This window comes from Elgaria multicarinata, chromosome 2, assembly GCF_023053635.1.
Source record: "Elgaria multicarinata webbii isolate HBS135686 ecotype San Diego chromosome 2, rElgMul1.1.pri, whole genome shotgun sequence".
NCBI lineage: Eukaryota > Metazoa > Chordata > Lepidosauria > Squamata > Anguidae > Elgaria > Elgaria multicarinata.
In genome coordinates, this window is record NC_086172.1 from 84,064,931 (window position 1) to 84,083,936 (window position 19,006).

At 41.6% G+C, this 19,006-nt stretch overlaps 1 protein-coding gene across 1 annotated transcript in view; it reads right to left on the bottom strand.

Annotated features, from left to right (window-relative positions):
* Positions 1 to 2,504: 2,504 nt before the first annotated feature.
* ANO9 (anoctamin 9) overlaps positions 2,505 to 19,006 on the bottom strand; it is a 51,676-nt gene continuing 35,174 nt past the window's right edge. Inside the window, exons 13-24 of the mRNA XM_063118739.1 lie at positions 16,326 to 16,490; positions 16,188 to 16,224; positions 15,859 to 15,970; positions 15,480 to 15,537; positions 15,197 to 15,294; positions 13,939 to 14,102; positions 11,479 to 11,631; positions 10,581 to 10,728; positions 8,467 to 8,583; positions 7,410 to 7,503; positions 6,117 to 6,229; positions 2,505 to 3,651 (exon numbers count right to left, since the gene is read on the bottom strand). Of these exons, the coding sequence (XP_062974809.1) occupies positions 3,624 to 3,651; positions 6,117 to 6,229; positions 7,410 to 7,503; positions 8,467 to 8,583; positions 10,581 to 10,728; positions 11,479 to 11,631; positions 13,939 to 14,102; positions 15,197 to 15,294; positions 15,480 to 15,537; positions 15,859 to 15,970; positions 16,188 to 16,224; positions 16,326 to 16,490 (1,287 nt within the window). The 3' untranslated portion in view covers positions 2,505 to 3,623. The remainder of the gene's footprint in view (positions 3,652 to 6,116; positions 6,230 to 7,409; positions 7,504 to 8,466; positions 8,584 to 10,580; positions 10,729 to 11,478; positions 11,632 to 13,938; positions 14,103 to 15,196; positions 15,295 to 15,479; positions 15,538 to 15,858; positions 15,971 to 16,187; positions 16,225 to 16,325; positions 16,491 to 19,006) is intronic.

Sequence of the window (19,006 nt, forward strand, 5' to 3'; positions counted from 1 at the left end):
CAAAATTGAACATAAGCAGCTGCCTCCTACCAAGTCAGACAATTGGTCCATCTAGGCCAGGATTGTCAACAATGACCCACAGCAATGGCTCTCCAGGGTTTCAGGCAGTTTTCCCAGCCTTTCTCGGACATCCCGGGGACCGAACCTGGGACTTTCTGCATGCAAAACATGAGCTCTATCCGTGAGCAATGAACTCTCTGCAAAAGACGCAAATTAAAAACTATCTTTGCTTCCCCAGGTTTCCTGTCGGAGGGCATTTTGAATTCAGTTTAGAGACTGATTTTGGATTTCCCAAAAAAGAAAAACAGAATCCCAAACCTTGTCTCCCAAAAGAGATGAGCAATATTGTGATTAGCTACTAATCACAACAATAATCATATACAACCTTCTTCAACCTGGCACCTTCTCCAGGGATACTGAGAGCTATAGTCCAACACATTTGGAGATTGGCAGGTTCCAAAACAGCCCATCTTTCCAGGTCACGCTTTACTTTCAATGCCACCACAGGGAGCCCTGATTTGGGACTTCGGTGGCACCTGCATTCATTTTTCCCTTTGCAACTTGGGTACCCTAAACCCCACCCTGTCTCTTTGGCCCCTGGACCTTATCTGCCATCCTATTCATGGTGGATGCCAAAGCAGAGGGTTCCTTCCTTCCTTTTGGTGACAGAGCTTTGGTACCTCCAGAGGGCCACCTGGTACCAGAAGTGACTAACAGCACCATATATGGGAGGGAGAGAAATAAAAATAAAGTAGAACTTCACAGGAAACCTCTAGTCCACATATGTAAATTCTGAGAAGAATTGGCAACCATGTAATGGGGAAGAGAGGAGAAAAAGATTACAAGGTGTAGTGTCCCACTTCCCAGTAGCACTAATTATGGCAGGTGTGAGGAACCTATGGCCCTCCATCAGCCCCAGTTAGCATGATCAATTGCCAGGGATAATGTGAATTGTAGTCCAGCAACACTTGGAGGGCCACAGGTTCCTCACCCCTAACCTTTGGTTACTGCAAAATTGTTGTATTCTCTCTCCAAACACAGGATTCCTGTCAGCTCTTTCCCAACAAAAATAACGCCAGTTGACTCTTTTTCTTTAAAAGTTGTAGATTTTTGTTTTTTAAAAGTTTATTGTATAATTATTATTATTAATATTAATATTTATTTATATAGTGCCATCAAGTTTTCATGGTGCTGTACAGAACAAAATAAAACAAAATACAAAATACAAAATTTCATTTAATAAAAATTATACATTGCACAGAATTTCAGAATAATTGTGTGTTTTCTTTAAAAGTACAAGTCTAAACAGGATAAGAAACACAAGATTAGAAAGCCCAAGGAACTGCAATTTGAATTAAGGCTCCCAATTCAATAGGGATTCCTGCTCAAATAATCCACAGAGGCACATCCTATTGCTTTAAGACACCATTTTAAAGGAGATTCCCTGAGCAAAACACTTCTAGGATTAAGACTTTATACAGACGTGTGAACATACCTAGTTTGAATCTGTCCCATTGGATTTCAATGAAAGTACTTGGGATTGCTGACCAAACTGAACTTGCAATGAAATTTAGAAATTACAAAAGAAAAAAAAGGAGAAAGAAGAAAAAGGGGAGAAAAGATAGGAGGGAGGAACCATAGGTGCCTAACATCTATTGTAAGTCCATGGGTGTTAGGCAGCTAAAGGTTATTTCATTTTTGCATGATCTTTTGAGTCAAAAGTCCAAATTCCAAAAATGACTTCAGAAACCAGAGAGTAAAATTCTGATCACTGAAATCAACAGTTCGAGTCCTTACAGAAAGTCAGGGTAAAAATAATATAGAAGTACCATTTAGCGTAAGCTGCACCATTACAGTTTATGATTCCGTTCTAATGCAAGTAACTTAACAATACATATAAGATGTGGTAAAACTTGCATACAATGAAAAATGTGAGAATTTGAATGTCAGGATGATAAAAGTTACATATCAATGTCAACCTTCATTCAGTTGTTCTACTCAATCTATGTAATACAAGGCGAATGGACACAAATAATTGGAACTTGCATCTAAAAGATAACCTGCGTTTGCTACTTATTCTTCTTACTGTACTTTGTTTCTCAGCATTATTAGATACTTGATTGGAAGGGAAGCACAAGGGGGTGTTTTACATGAAATGGCTTATGTAAAGAAACAAAGAACAGTGAACCACAGAGCTTGTGCCTTTAATGTTTGTGCAGAATATTGAATTTTGGCAGGTGTGGCTTTTGTCACACTTCTAGCACCATGACGCAACCAACTGCACTTGCTAAAATCCCCTTATTTGCAACGATTAAAGTTACTAGTGCCGTTTCGTTTTCTACATTCCAGGTTTATGTAAATACACAATACTATGATCAGTCAGCTTCTTTAGGATGAGTGAATTAATGATGGAATTGTATTGTCCTTGTAAGCTGTACAGAGTTTCTGGACAGGGCAGAAATGCTGTTTATGTATTGGATTCTAATTGGGTTCTAACAGCATCACAAATATAGAATTCAAGGATATTTTTTATACTGGTCAGTTTTGTATGTGGCTGCATCTATACAGACACAATTTGTATGTGAAAAAGTCAGGTGAGGCAAATTTGCTACCTTTGAGGGACTTTACTTGTAGCTTGGATATCAGCATCTACCCCAGTGGCTCATTGGAACGACAAAAATCAAGAAATGTTTATAATATAGACAAGGCCTTAAAGTGCTTTTGAGATCTGAATTGAACCTCCCATCATTTAGTGAGGTAGGTAGTTAATTGGACTCATTTTACAAACTGATACACAAGAAAACTGCCCTATATCAAATGCCATGTCATTAAAACATCAAGGGGGTTGATCCAAAAGGCACAAATGCAACACATATGGGAGTTATTTTGAAGAGTTTCCCTATGAACTCTAGGTTTAAACAGCAGTCTGGGGGCTTTGTTGGGATTACTGTCCAGAAGCAAACTCTAAAAATAAACTTTAGGTGAACAGTGCACATGCACCTCAGGATTATGCTTAAGGAATCCACACTATACAAACAATGTATTTCTATCCAAAACAAGGAACATCATCAAATAAAGAATAAAAATGAAAATGAGATATTGATGTACCCCTATGAACTGAGAATCTGAGTTAAGAAATTTCCTATTGGCTTATGAGTCGTGCTTATGATACATGTAAGTTTGAGATAGTTATGTGTCGAGTTTTGTAGATAGTAAATGCCAGATGTATTGTGGTGCCAGCATGTGTCAGTTCTAAGATCCTGCGTGCTACTACTTATGGTAGAAAAGCACGGAAATTTTGGCAAAACCAAAATGTTTTTAGGCTTTCAGCAATGTGTTATTTTATCGACTGTGTAAACATTCCCACTTCTGCCTTGTGGCATTATTTTCACCATTTTACTTCTCCTGGGAACATGGAAATATTCAAAGCAGTTGTACCATGCAAAGCTATCTTTGCATTATTCCGTTTCAGTGAAGAGAAAAAGTCCAAGAACAGTATAGGTCATATGTCAAGCTAGGCCTGCAGATTTCAACTGGCATCTTCAAAGCCTATAGCACCATTCTGCTAGGCACTTGGTTCTAGGATTTCTTCTCTTGATCCCAACTGCCTCCTCAGCATTTCACTATACATCTGTGGAGTCGTTCACTTCCCTAAAATAAACAGGAACAGCTCTCATTATTTTGGTTGCATTCCATAACATTTTAAAAGCATCTAATCCTAAAAACAACAATGAATCTAAGGAGTTGTAGACTTGTTAGTGCCTAGATGAGAAACCACTAAGAACCCTTTATATGCTACTCTTAAGATTTTTTAAAAAAGAAAAATGGGATACAAGAATATTTATTGGAATCATCTGAGAATGGAATCATGAAATAGTCTGCTGCCATAACATCTGCTGTGTGCTGTACACTTCAGTTGTTCTAGCTGTCCTCGTAGCTATTTAACCTTCCTGTGACCATGACGATGAGTTTGAAAATTAATTTGCAGAAAAACAATAACTCATTTGCTTTGATTTGGGGATTACTACTTTCACAACTGTCTGAAGTTGGCATAGATAGGCTCATGCTGCTACAGGGAGGTCGTCATCAGGAGCACCCTGCTGTTACTCCTCCTCAATGTTGCTTGTCCTCCCTTTCCCTCTACTGAGTGACAACAGCAAGAAGACAGAAAAAGAAGAGCTACCAGGAAGAGTATTTAAGACCAAGCAAAATGAAACTCGTGGTCCTCCTCCCAATTAATGAGGTCTGTATTGTAGGGAGGTTCCCTTTGCTGGCAGAAGATCCCCTTTGCTGGTAAAGTATTTGTGAATGGTGGCCATACAGCTGCAGGACTTGTGAATATGGTCTTATCTTTGCTTTGCTGGGTAAAGGGTTAAAATTTCTCCTTTTAAATAAATAAATTAATTAAATAGATTCAATTTTAAAGTTTGAGTAGATGTTTTAAGCTTTAGCACCTCACCTACAACACTTTGGCCAAATCAGGTGCCATTGAGAGTAAGTGTGCATAGATATTAAATACCAGGTATGCTAAAATTTTGGCCCTCTTTTTTTCCCTTTACACCAATGCCTGGATAACTGAGGCAAGGTCTGTTCTCTAAAAAGCTTATCTGGCCACTGCAGCCACCTGAGCTTCCCAGTTATCACAGAGTCCAAGAGGCCTTCAAACTGAGCACTTGGTTGCTCAGGAGGAATGCAACCTCATCTAAGACTAGTTCTAAATATCCATCCATAGTAGCTGTTTTTTCTAGCCACAATACGTTCATCTTACTTAGATTAAATCTCAGCTGTTTTTGTCCCATAACCAGGTCTGGAACTGTATTGAAATAATCAATATCATCCAACACTGCCTGGAGTTGAGAGCCCACCATATAATACCCGGTACAAAAATGACAAATTTGGAACTAGGCAGCAGTTACACAAAACCATAGACTCTAACCTTGGTTTCTTCAACAAAAGCCTCACCACTACTTCTTTCAAGGTTATCAGAACTTTACCATCCCTCAAGAAAAGTGGGACACTGTCCACCTCTGAGGTCCAAATACCTAGACCAGTCCAGGCTGCTTTCACAGGTCAGGATGGGCAATCATCTAAAGAACTTGTGGTAGCAAGGGTCTAAACAGGAAGTGGTAGGTTTCAATCCTCCAAGCAGTTTGTCAACCTCCTCAGGTTAGATAAGCTGAAAGTTATCCGTAACAACCTGACCAAAAAGTGCACTCCAACTCCACTGAAACAGTAACATCAAAGTTGGCACAGATACAAGCAGCCTTATCCATAAAATGTCCAGTGCATTACTCAAGCAGCCTTTCAAAAGTTCATGCTGTTGTATTCTAGTGCCTACACCAAGGAGCTCTTTAACAACATGACAACGCTCAGCTGAAAACTGAGCAGAAGCATTGATGGTGGAGGACTTTTTCCCTGTCATCACTGCTACAGAAGAAGATTGAAGATGGATTCTTATCTGCATTTGAGCATATTCATCATATTGTCTGAGGCACCCCAAACCAAGGAGAGCACTGATTCCTTCAATGCCTAGTCACAGGCCAGATCTTCACCAAGCAGGATATAGCACTATGAAAGTGGTATGAAAGCGGTATGTAAGAGGCAGGAGCCACCCTGCTGCTTTATAGTGGTACTGAAGTGCACTGACAACTGTTGGGGCCCATTCATATACCACTTTCATAGTGCTATCTCCTGCTTGGTGTGGCTCCTGCCTCTTATATACCGCTTTCATAGTGCTACATCCTGCTTGGTGCAGATCTAGCCACAGTCTGAGATATCAGAGACTCTGTCTTGTTTCACTTTGGAACTGTTTGAGTCTGTCTCATTTGCCAATGCATAAGGTATGCTTCACTCACTGGCAGGCCAGAACTAGCAAAGAAAGGCTGGATCCTTTGCTGGTTACAATTAATAATGCTTTGTTTGAGAAGGGCTGAGTTTTAGATGGCCTCCAGTAGACAAAAAGTCGATGTAAAGAAGCAGAGGGAGGAGAAAAAATAGCTTCAAGAACATGTATAAACTTGGAAGAGACCACAGTTCCCCAATTGTCAACCTGCAGTCTGACTGTCTGTTGCTTGGTCTCTCAAGAGAATTAGACTTCATGCAAATCAAGCACCCACCTGAGTCTTTTCAGCAGATTTTTACGTTTTTCTTTCAGATTCAAATTCATAACCCTCCTGGGGACATCAGGTACAAACCAGGCTGCAATCAATTTGATGCACAGAGCCACATGCTGCAAAGGGCCAAACAGGTGGATCAGATTTCATTCCTCACAGAAAACAGGTTGCATTCACCGACCAAGAATGGCAATTTGTGCCTCTCTCCATCTTTTGGCCTACATCTCCCATCATCTTTTACCAGCGGCAGGGCTGCCTAGGGCTGATGGAAGTTGCAGGCCAAAACAGCTGGAGGACCATGTTGCCCATCCGTTTAGGCAATGACCAACAGTAGTCAATGTAATCAACTCCTCTTAATGAGTTTATAAAGTTCTTTTGGACACTCAACTGTTTCATTACATTGTGATCATTAAGCAACATGGGTCTAAATCAAGCTCTTACTACAATCAATCTAAATGCCTCCTTTGCCTGTGAAAGGACTGGACTGGCAGCATTATAAACCCACTATTCTGCTACATCCAGAGGCAAACTGAAGTGATGTCCCCATTATAATTCAACACAAGCCTTCTATTTAGTCCGTAGCCAAGACTAAGTATGGTTGCCCTTTGCTAATTGGCAAAAGGGTTCTGTTCCTGGGCTCTGGTAACAGACTGTATGCACAATTCCATCTTCACAGCTAAGCAGGTCTGGCCTGAACAATACCTGGATAGCAGATAACATGGGAAACCCCATTTGTATACCCATCCTGGGCTCTGTAGACCAAGGGCAGAATGCAAAGGTTATAAATAATAATGTAACAGCTTTGCAAAAGAGAAGGTTTTGGCAGGCCAGTTTCTCTTGCCATGCAGCTGTGCTCCAATTGCTATGGCATTCTGCCTGCTGCAGTGCAAAGTCCTAGCTGCTAGCAGGGTTATCTTCTCTTTCTATGGAGCTGTTTGTTTGTAGATCTTGTTTTTTTCTCATGTATACAATAAAGACATCAGTTAAAACATTTATATTGGCCCTACTGGAGTCCAGACCTTCAACCAACTTTTGCTTATGCTGGTGCAACTGAATAATTTTCCTGATTAAATTTCTCACCAGTATTGAAGAGTTTGAGTCACACTTTGCTAAAAGAGACCTAAGATACTCTCAGTGCAATACAACATGTTGCAGTAAGCATGTGACTAATAAAGCAATACCCATACGCAGCCCTGTTTCAGCACTCTTACGTTTTGGTTCAGCTGAAATGAATCTTCTAAGGCTCAGCCCACTAAAGGAGACCTGATCCAATGCTTTTCCAACTAAAACACTTACTTCAAACAAGATAAGGAAGGCAAGACGTGCCGCAAGAACATGCCAAAACTGCATAGAATAACCATAGTCATCACTGTTCCTGTAATCTCGGTACCTGCAGGAAGTGGCAGAGCAACACATAAATGCTGCAGCACTGTTACTTGGCATTTTTGTCTGTTGTTTCAATAAGAGTTTTTGTTGCATTTGTTGCAACAGATTAACATGCCTACCCCTCTGAATGTACTTCTAATGTTTTCTTTTAGTATTGTTCTTTTTCTTTCTTATTTTAGTGTAATTGTGTTTTAAAAAAAAAACATTTGTAAGCCACCGTGAAATATTAATAAAATGATTACTATACTTTTTTCAGAGGCTAATAAATGGAGATGGGAAAATAATAATCATCGTCTAGTACCAAGAGAGTATTGTTCTCTTTATCAGATTAAAAATGCAGACAGTAGGGTTTCTTCTGTTACTGGGCTAATGGAAGCCCTTAAACTATGGGTGCTTCCAGATAAGGGTTTTATTATGCCATCACCCTGCCTTATTCACAGAAGTTTCTGGGCAGTAGTCTTCTACTGATAACCAACCTGTGTTTTCCCAGTACTTTCTTCCATCTTTTTCTTATTGTGGAAAATCCATTAAGGAAGAAAAGATGGAAGAAATAAATAAATAATTTTTAAAAATGAATAAATAGCTGCACAATGCCATCTGGTTAGTGCTAGGACCCTTCCTGTCCGGAAGCACCCTATATACAGTTGAATTCCTTTTTCAAGAGGAGCAAACACCTAGTTCTGAGCATGCCTTTTGTGGATGTGCAGTTTACATCCACAAAGAGGAACAGAAGAATTAGTAATCATCTGGAGTTCTCCCTCACTTAGGCTGTTTTAGGCACATGTGCTAGGATTTGTGAAATTATTATATAAACGGGGGGGGGGGAACCCCACTCCACATTGTAATGCTGACCAGATAACACATGCTCTATTGAAGAGGAGGAGGCTTACGGTGAGACATTGCTTAATGGATTGAGCTGTGACATTTTCACATAGAAGCAGAGGGCATGGAAACAACATGTTAATACCTGCAGTGTGTTATCTTATTTCCCATGGAGTCTTGAAGTTCTACTAGGTCTGTGTGGTTCTCAAAGTCCTGGACATCAAACACGGAAAGGCTGTGGTTGATATACCCTGTCAAACAGCTACATGCAACAACAATGGTAACAATTAGTTAGGTTGCAATATGGTCCAGATCAAATTATGAAGGTTATAAGCCTCTAGCAAGAAAAAAACCATTTTTCAGTAATCTGAAAACTGGTCATGTGTTTTTCAACTTATGATAGAACTTACTTGTATATATTTTAACAAATAACCTAAATTAGAATTGTAACTGTTAATCTGTTAGATCCTTATATTCTCAATGCTGATCTTCAGAGATGCATACAAAATTGAGATGCTTCTATTTATTAACGAATGTTCCCAACTTTGCATGGGTTGGAATAGCCCTTTGTTTAATACAGCAACACCTTCATGCAAAGTTACACAGCTGCCAGAGTTGAACACATGGTGCCCACCCCATCTGAATGAAGCCATGGCGATTGGCACCCGTAGACATGGCCCCTTCCATGGTGCACTCCTATAGCCCCAGAAGGTTCGAACATATAACACCGATTCTGGCCCGCCTGCATTGGCTACCTATACGCTTCCGAGCCCAATTCAAGGTGCTGGTTTTAACCTATAAAGCCTTACACAGCTTGGGACCACAATACCTGATGGGACGCCTCTCCTGACATGAACCTACCCGTACACTGCGCTCAACATCTAAGGTCCTCCTCCGAGTGCCTACTCCGAGGGAAGCTCGGAGGATGGCAACAAGGGAGAGGGCCTTTTCAGTGGTGGCCCCCCAATTATGGAATGATATCCCTGATGAGGCTCGCCAGGCGCCAACATTGTTATCTTTTCAGTGCCAGGTTTTTCTCTTCTCCCAGGCATTTAACAGCATTTAACAACATATGCTAAGTTTGTTTGTTTTTTAATGGACCCCAGAACTGTCATTGTTTAAAATGGATACTGTTTTACACTGTTGTTTTTATATTTTTGATGGTTTTAAATTTGTATACTTTTTAATGTTCACTGTTTTAAATTTTGTAAACAGCCCAGAGAGCTTCAGCTATGGGGCGGTATATAAATTTAATAAATAAATAAATAAATAAATAAATAAATAAATAAATAAATAAAATAAAGAGAGGGGTCTGTCCACTGCATTCCCCTGTGGTGAGGCTCATCCTATCCTTTCCTAGTTTCAAACTGTATCAACTGCAAAGCTATGCATTGGTTAGGGAGGTCTGCTACCGAGTGACTGACAATGGTACCAGAGGCTTCAAATACATGGACACATTTAAATTACAATTAACACATTTATTTCAAAAAAAATGCCCATGAGGGGCACCCCCTCTGTATGCAAGCCAAGTTTCAGGTGCCTATGTTTTACAGTCTTGGTGCTATGGTGCTGACAGACAGACATCCTCTTTTATTATTATAGATTACCTTGACTTTTTTTTTCTATTTCATGTTAGAAAAGGTGGGAAACATGCTGCATTTCAGATTTCCAGTGACATGTGAAAATATTTAGACTGATCCTGTGCTTACCGGAAGAACCTCCCCTGACTTCACTGTTATACAAAAAAAGAAGAAAACATTTGGTGTATATCTATCTCAATTAACTTACAAAGCACTTTAAAGGCACGGGGTTCTTGGATGTTTTGATGGGAGAGGTACTCTTGTTTAGTGCAATACTTTTGGGGGCTCCATTTTAGTATATTTATTTATATATTTATTTATTTATTACATTTTTATACCGCCCAATAGCTGAAGCTCTCTGGGCGGTTCACAAAAATCAAAACCATAATAAAACAACCAACAGGTTAAAAGCACAAATACAAATACTAAATTCCTCCTCTGTCAATGCATGCCACATTTTATGGGTGGTCTCATAAAAAGAGACTTTTAGCAATAGGAGTAGTTTCAGATCCATCAGTTAATTCTTACAAGTACCACAGTGAAGGAATGGTTCTTGACATCTAGTCATATTCCATTTCTCCTACCCTGCTTGCCGTTAGCCATACATAACAAAGATCCATAGAGAGAATTGATGTATGAACGTATGCTGTGTCACCTAAGGTTGTCTATTGAAACTCACTCTACACCACTGCTGTGCTTCTTCTCGCATGGGCCGTATATGTATTTGTACACCTGCATGGGAACGAAGTCTGAGGTGAGAGCGATCACTAGTCCATTGCCAATTACAGCCAAAATGCCGATCGCCTCCAGGACATACAACCAGATCCCTGTAAAAGGGGAAGAAGCCAAAAAGAGACATTTCCTTGGTCAGTTTGGCAGAGCAGACATTTTGCCCCAATTTTTATAAACCCTCTCTCCCTACTTTTCACAACCTAACAATACTATCTATTTTCTGTGAACTGCTTTGAGCACAATGTGTTCAAGCAGTATATAAACAGACTATAGACTATAATATCTTCAACTGGAGTGAAAAAGGCTAGGATTCTTGCACCCCGGTAGGGAGACGAAATGTTGAAGCAGGTGGTGTCCTGTGTCCTGGCTGGAGCTTTGCAAACAGTGGGGACAGGATTCCGCCATAACCATCCCCTTTGCTTTTATTCTCCAACCACCATCTAACTGAATTCTTGTACTGGGGGTTGGTGCAAGGACCGAGCCAAGGCCATGGACAGGCACACCCAAATCCAGACCTGGCAGGGTGTGGTTTCCTGGAGATCGGTAGCCTGGGCTCAAAGACTTGGAGTCACCTTTGTTGACCAGGCAAAGACAGAAGGACAATTGGCTGACTGGCCACACTGTGTTAACAGAATGCTGGATTAGATGGTTCCTTGATCTGATCCAGCAGGGCTCTTCTTATGCTGTCATTTCTTTTTGCAGAGCTACCTCTTCATTCCACTCCTTGTCTGGGTAAACTATCACTCCAAAAAGATTTCAGTATTAACAATTACAACTTCAGGGTACAATGGTAGCCTCTTCTAAGCGGTCTGAAATTGAAGCCTTTTCTTTGATCCTCATCTTACCAATATTGTTGGCCCTCCTGGGCACCATACGCCTCTGCAATTTCACCATCTTTATAGCATCTAGCCGAATCTCAATGACGTTGTTGATAAAGGCCAGCAATGGAGCAAGAGGGAAGGCAGCCACAAAAATAGTGGTGAAGCTGTATTGGATCACTGCAGATTTTTTAAAAAAGAAGCATGCTGAAAAGAGGCAGCAAACTAAGGGCAAGTTCTAGCAAAGACTATATTTGCTGGGCCAGAGGGTGTATATATAGCTCAGTGCAATAGCCAGCATGTCATAAAGCACAGTGATGCAGAGTCCCTCTTCCAAGGGAACAATTATTCATCGCCATCATAAAGCAGCCTCAGTTTGGAATGCTTCAGTTTCAACAATTAAAATCCCTCTCTTGCAAGGAATCGAACATTTATATAGTGGGGGAAGGGGGGAACCCTGTGTTCATTGCAATTGTATGAACACAGGGTTCCCTGTGTTCATACAATTGATGAATTGTATTCATACAATTGATGAATTGCATCATTGCAATTTGCAGTGCAATTGACGTTGCACTGCAAAAGTGCAGAAAGAAACTGGTGCACATACAGAATTCAGCATCCCAAGATTCTGAACTTTCATGCATTTAACAAGCAGGTTTCTATTCCACAAGCTGAAAAAAATAAGTTTTTAAGGATGTGGCAAGTATATAATCTTCAGATGTCCATACACTGATGTATCCAATGAAATATTACAAAACATAAAAAAGGGCACAATTCTTAACAGCGGTTTGCAGTAAACAGAATCAGGGCCCATTCTGGAAGGTTTCTGCAAAACAGAAGGGCTGGGCAAGCCCTTTTAAATGCCTTTACACAGAGGCATTGAGCACTACTAGCCATGTTCAGGAAAGCCCCCAAATCAAGGCCCCCATCCCAAAGGCCCTGCCTCAACATCAGCAAATCTAACCTCTGTCACAGAACGGATGAAATGCAGAACCCTATGCCCTGATCTGAATGAGTGCACTGGGCCTATGAAAGGTCCTAAAATGAGGAGCAACTCCTGTATTATACTAACACTAATTCCCCTCTCTTTTTCTTCTCATCTCTGAAAGGCTCCCTAATTTAGGTTTCCGTGTATCCCAATACCCAGACCAACAGGATTAATTTAGAATAGAATGAAGTTTATTGATGTTTTAACATACCAGTAATAATGCCACAAATTTGACAATTGTTGGGACAGTTTCTTACAATAAAAAGAAATCACACAATATTACTACTTACAGATATTGATAAAACTTAAGTAAATAAAGATGTCCCTGGCAGCCTAAAAGGAAGAAGTGAGCTTGATAGTTTAAACCAGGGTAAGAAAAAGGTCTATGTCAGAGGTGTTGAACCTTTTCCAGCCCATGGGTTGAATTTAGTTTTGGAGAAGCTAAAAGGAGAAGTGCATCCCAGTGCACTAGGAGAAGTGCATCCCAGTGGTAGGTGGGGAAGAAGACAAAATGCAGTGGGCCTAAAGGCAAAGAGCTTCGGCTACTGGGCGGTATAGAAATGTAATAAATAAATAAATAAATAAATAAATAAATAAATAAATAAATAAATGGGATGGGGCCAAAATAGAAGCATATTTTAGCTTAATGCTCTTACTGCCAGTAACAGCCTTAGGAGAGGCATCTCAAGATTTCAGAACAGGAATAAACCTGCGGAAATGACGAAATGATCGTCAAAGGAAAGGGGGCATGGCTACCTGTTGAACCCTGGAGGGCTGGATTGGGACTGCAGGAGGGCCGGATTCAGCCCCCGAGCCTGAGCATCCCTGCTCTAACACAATACCAGCAGTTAGGAAATCAAAGGTTTTAAGTGAAAAATAACTAAATGTAGGTGTCTTAACTATCCCAAAGAGCTCCAAAGTGGCTGAATAAAACTACCCAAATGAGGTACACAATGCAGCAAATGTGGGGAATTTTGCAGAATTTGGCTTTTTTGGGTGCAAACATTGTTGCTGTTTAACTGCACAACAGTTAAACTGCTGTTTAACTGCACAAACTATATGCAACCCTGATACACACCTTAACATTCTCAGTGGCCCCGTTCAGACAACATGCTAAACCATGCTGCTTAACCACAAAATGGTTAACAGAATGCATTAACCTTAATGCATTCCATTAACCATTTTGTGGTTAAGCAGCATGGTTTAGCGTTTTGTCTGAACGGGGCCAGTGTAATGTAGGGCTAGAGCAAGAACATAACTCTTTCACCAAGCTGAAGATGATAGAAGAATAACTGCACTAGTGAGAATAACTGGACAAAAGGAAAGCTTATATCTTTCCACTTCCATTTCTCTGAAAACTACAATCTAGTCTCGACTGACCAAATAGCCAGCCAGCTGATGAAGCATAATGTGAGTGCCAGTGACAGAATGCTGAATAGTATCCCTGTTTATCCTTGCGATTCATCTTCCCCGAAGCCTTTTCACTCTACATCACTTACTCATCTCCATATATTCATCAAACAAACTGAAGACATTGACTTCGTTAAGCTGATAGTTCCATAGCCATTCCTCTTTGCAGGGGTCCTGAGCTGTCTCCTCCATATGAACCTTGCTGTTGATTTTGTTTTTTCCGCACAGCCGTCGGTACTTGTATCGAACATAGCTGCAGGGGCAAATATCTAACATTAAGCAAGACACATCAAATTTCAAAGTACAAGATCTGTGAGTTCCCAAAGATGTCCGTGAACATCCACCTTTAAGGTGGCAACAATAACTGTTGTCCTTGCCAGGGTTCCCTTTCCTTGAGGCCTGTGCCAACTACTGTTCTCTGGTGAAGGCCAGAATGTCTCTTCTCTAGACATTGCATCAACCCATCTCAAAAAGGGTCACATGATATTTGAATGCTTATGCAAAGGGAACTGCTCCTCACAGACTTGATTCACATTTGAAGTAGTCCATACAAGTGCCTTAAGATAAAGTAGGCCCCCTACCAAGCTTATGGCTGTGCTCCACTTAAGAAGAGGCACAATATCGAAGAACTAGCATCTATCCTTGAGCAGTGTATGTGCAGCAGCGGATGCAGTTCATGTGATCAAGGTGCCCTGAAAAACGGACTGTCACAGGCATTGCAGCCATGTGGATAGCCCCTACAAGAGGGCCCCAGTTCTCACAAAAAGCACCTGCTCATGAGTAGCGCCTACCATCACCCCACCCCCCACCCCAGAAGTGCCCAACGTGCTTGTGTAGGACGCGATATACATCGTGAAATCACAGCCCACCCCAAGAGAGAATCTTTCACGGATTAGCTCCCTAAGAGGTTGTTCCGCATAGAAATACAGGCCAACATATGCCAGAAGACTGAAGAAGATGCACTTCAACAGCTCTCCCCGAGTGGGTCTCCTCCAGATATGTTGGATCGTATTTCCTATCATCCCACCTAGCACATGCTGGCCTGGACCTAGAGCGTCAAACAAACATGCCAAGTCCTCTCTCGCAGAAGAAGAGAATCCCCCATGCCCAGCCACACCCCAATCTTAACCAATCTGGTCTGAAGGAACAAAATGGTTTCCTGGCCCCAAACCCAACAGCCTGTTGTCTTCCTCCAGGCCAAAGCACAAGTCCTCACAGAAGGATGTACTATTGGTGCACGGGCCACCCAAATGCAAGATCCCTTACGCCAGTCCACAATACCCCCCTAAAATGGGAGGACCTGGATCTGGACCCGAACACCAAGTCATTCAAGTTTTGCTGACTTACGGAAGCATGTACTCCACAAAGTTGCTCAGGGTTTGTTTTAACACCATGATTACAGCCATCTGGATAAAGAGATCTATGAGGCAGCCACTAGGATGGCACTGGAAAAAGCAAGAGAGAGGAAGAGATGCTTTGGATCCAAGGGCTCCTTCCAGTGTCACTTTTGCAAGGATTCCCTGGAAAATGTGCCACGAAACTGAACGAGAAGGGCAGGGAAATTATTTTAATGAACAGGCCACCAGGAGAAGAGGTGGAGAAAAGGAACCATTGTGGCAAAGTAACTTACTTCTTCCAGTCTCCACTTGCCACTAATACGTACATAGTTTCCTGGACGACCATTAATCCTAACAAGGAAATGCGATACAATCAGTTTCTAACACTAGTGCTAGTTTTATAATCACACAGTTTTAATAATCACAACCACTGCACCTGTTTTCCGGCCCCCCCAGCAACACTGGTCATTTTGTAAATCTCTCTACAATTAAAAACCCATACATTTGTCCTCACATCCAGTGTAAGAAGAAGGTCACCATTGTTTCCATTTTACAGGTGCAGATCTGAGACTGAAAGTGGTAGAGATTTAACTCAATCTCATTTCTCCCGATTTGACCACCTTCACCAGTGGGCCACACTGAACTCTTCCTAGTTTGCTACTTGCTGTTTACCTCCCTAGGAAGAAAGCAACGTAGATCAGAGAAGAGAAATGGGTGAAGAACTGGAAGGTGAAGAGTTTGATTGTGATGTTTTTCTCACGCTCAGTGAATGTCCTTGGCTGCTCTGGAAATAAGAGCACGAACACCAAAGTTAGCTGTGGCCCCTGGCACCTCCGTTCTTGTTCTTGTGGATGCCTTATCCTGCTCAAAATCCCATCATGAAAGCATTTTGGGACTTCTCTATGGGAAATTCTTTTATCCAAATGTACCCCCTATTGCTACTCTATCCAAACACATTTTATGTGGGTACATTCATGTACAAAGCATCCATTTTTTCTTACCTAGCTCACAAAGGTACAGTGCTACATGCCTGTTCACCTGCAACAGACAAGAGGCAAAATAAATAAATAAATAAGACACAATGGAAAACATCTGCAAGTCAGACAGATGGAAAATATCCACTACACATGACTCCATACCTTGCTCATAATGATGATGGTCAAGTAGTGCAAGACAGCCCCTGTCAATACTGCCATGGTAGTGGCTCGTTCTTGAAAGAATTCAGAGTTGGACTGAGTAAAGATTACAGTCACCATGACCCGGTAGAGGACAAGAGCATGGGCAATGCCAATCAGCACACAAATCTAAAAAAAAAGGGTGGACTGATAGAATTCTAAGGAAAAGATGATTTGATTTGATTTATTGCATTTATATACCGCCCCATAGCAGAAGCTCTCTGGGCGGTTTACAAAAGTTAAAAACAGTGAACATTAAAAAGTATACAAAGTTTAAAACCACCAAAAACATAAACAGTATAAAAACAACAGTATCCATTTAAAACAACAGTTCTGGGGTCCGTTAAAAAAACAACTTAGCATTTTTAAATGCTATTAAATGTCTGGGAAAAGAGAAAAGTCTTGACCTGGCGCCAAAAAGATAACAATGTTGGCACCAGGCGAGCCTCATCAGGGAGATCATGCCATAATGGGGGGGGGGGGGCACCACTGAAAAGGCCCTCTCCCTTGTTGCCATCCTCCGAGCTTGGAGGAGGACCTTGGAGGAGGACCTTAGATGTTGAGTACAGTGTACGGGTAGGTTCATGTCGGGAGAGGCGTCCCATCAGGTATTGTGGTCCCAAGCTGTGTAAGGCTTTATAGGTTAAAACCAGCACGTTGAATTGGGCTCAGAAGCATATAGGTAGCCAATGAAAGCGGGCCAGAATCGGTGTTATATGTTCAAACCTCCTTGTTCCAGTTATCAATCTTGGCCGCTGCATTTTGCACAAGCTGCAGCTTCCAACCCGTCTTCAAAGGCTGCCCCACGTAGAGGGCATTGCAGTAATCTAATTTGGAGGTTACCAGAGTATGGACGACTGAAGCTAGGTCATCCCTGTAGGATTCTGGAAGGAGAACGGGTGGCAGGATTGTAGCAAGAGGCAGATCTACACTACAAACATTTTGGGTTTCTTCCACTTTATCTGTGATGGCTTCCCCAAAGAATCCACAATTCTGCTCAACACCCTCACCACAGCAAGTGTCCCAATGCCCTCTGGTGTGCATGACATTCCTGAGGTTGTGCTGTACTGTGGAGCACAATTTGGAGTTGCTTGGAACTGAACATTGGATACTCACTGTGAAGGTTCCTTCCTGCTCAAAGGAAAGGAGGCATCCACGTGGGTGGGGTGGGAGGGGTGAGGGAGAGGTGGCATAAGCCCGTCAAGTGCAGCGCAACTGCAACAATGATTATCAACCCCTGCTCCAGCTGGAGAGGAAGGGTGGGGTCAAAATTTTGCTGCTGCATTTCTGAGATGCTCCAAGGGCCTTGGAATCCCAGTGCCAAAAATGACAAGCTCCAGCCCTCTTATTTCTTACATTTATATACCACCCCATAGCTTTCTGGGTGGTTTACAAAAGTTAAAAACAGTGAATATTAAAAACAAATATACAAAAATTCAAAACCATCAAAAGCATAAAAACAACAATATCCATTTAAAACAACTATTCTGGGGTCAGAATAGTCCCACAAAAACATTAGTGCTAAGGGATGTAAAGTCGGTCGCTGTTTATAACGTTCTAATTTCCCTTGTTTCTTGGGGTTGGCTTTGGTGGTTCCCTTTCAACACTTGTTAGTATGGTTGGAAGGGTCTGTTTGCCAGTGGCCTCTTTCCCCAACATAAGTTTTGCTAAGTCCTTGCATGGGTGCATTTCTTTCTCTATCTCTTTTTTGAGGTTTCTCTTTCTTGAGCGAAATCGGCTAGGGCTTGTCATTTTTGCACTGCAACTGCTTGGAGCATCTTGGATGTATAGTGTCAAAACAAGCCTCAGACCAACCTTTCAACCCACTGAAACGAAGTGCAAATGCATGGATGATGTCTATTTCCCTGGAGGTTGTTTACACACTGTGCTTCATGGAACACCTTGGAAGGGCAGCACAACTGCCAGAATGATTTCTCCACCCACTCCTTCCCTAGTTCCAAACCTAGAGCTGGGAATGGTCCTGACCCTGTGCTGAGCTTTGGAGCACGATATCCTGCCCTTTAGGGAAGCAATAGAACCCTGGCAACTCCAAATTTTTGGCTAGCTACCAAGGCTAGCCAACTTTTGTGGATCCCTGATCCTGGGAATCATAGACTGATAGTGGTGGTAAGAATTCTGTTAGAAATCTCCCAGTATCCCTCATAAAACAACTCCTCCCAGGATGTCCTAGGGAGAGAAAAAACTATTAAACAAGTTCAAGGATGGAAGATAGATGTGCCTGTGCCAGAACAGAACTGCAGGTTTAATATGTGTGGGATGGGGGCTCAACTTCTATATATGCACCTTAAAATTGTTTTGTTCTATCATGTAAAGTCACCAGGTATGTTAATATGCCTGCAGATAGCATTAACTAGCACTGGCCAGAAAAAGAATACTTGAGCCCTTAAACTGGTGAGAATGGGACTGTTGATAGCCCTTCCATGGGACAACTTGGACCTTATATACCCATCCAATTTCTGCTCCGCTGACCCATTCTCTCATTTTGGAGGTGTATGTCAAAGCTTTATTGTCGGGTCTTGTAGCAGGACAATGAAAAAACCAAATGTGATGATTACTGTGCTGAGTTATTCTAGAGGAACATGATAATCAGGAAATCCAAAGCTTCCTCTGAACTATCTGCTCTC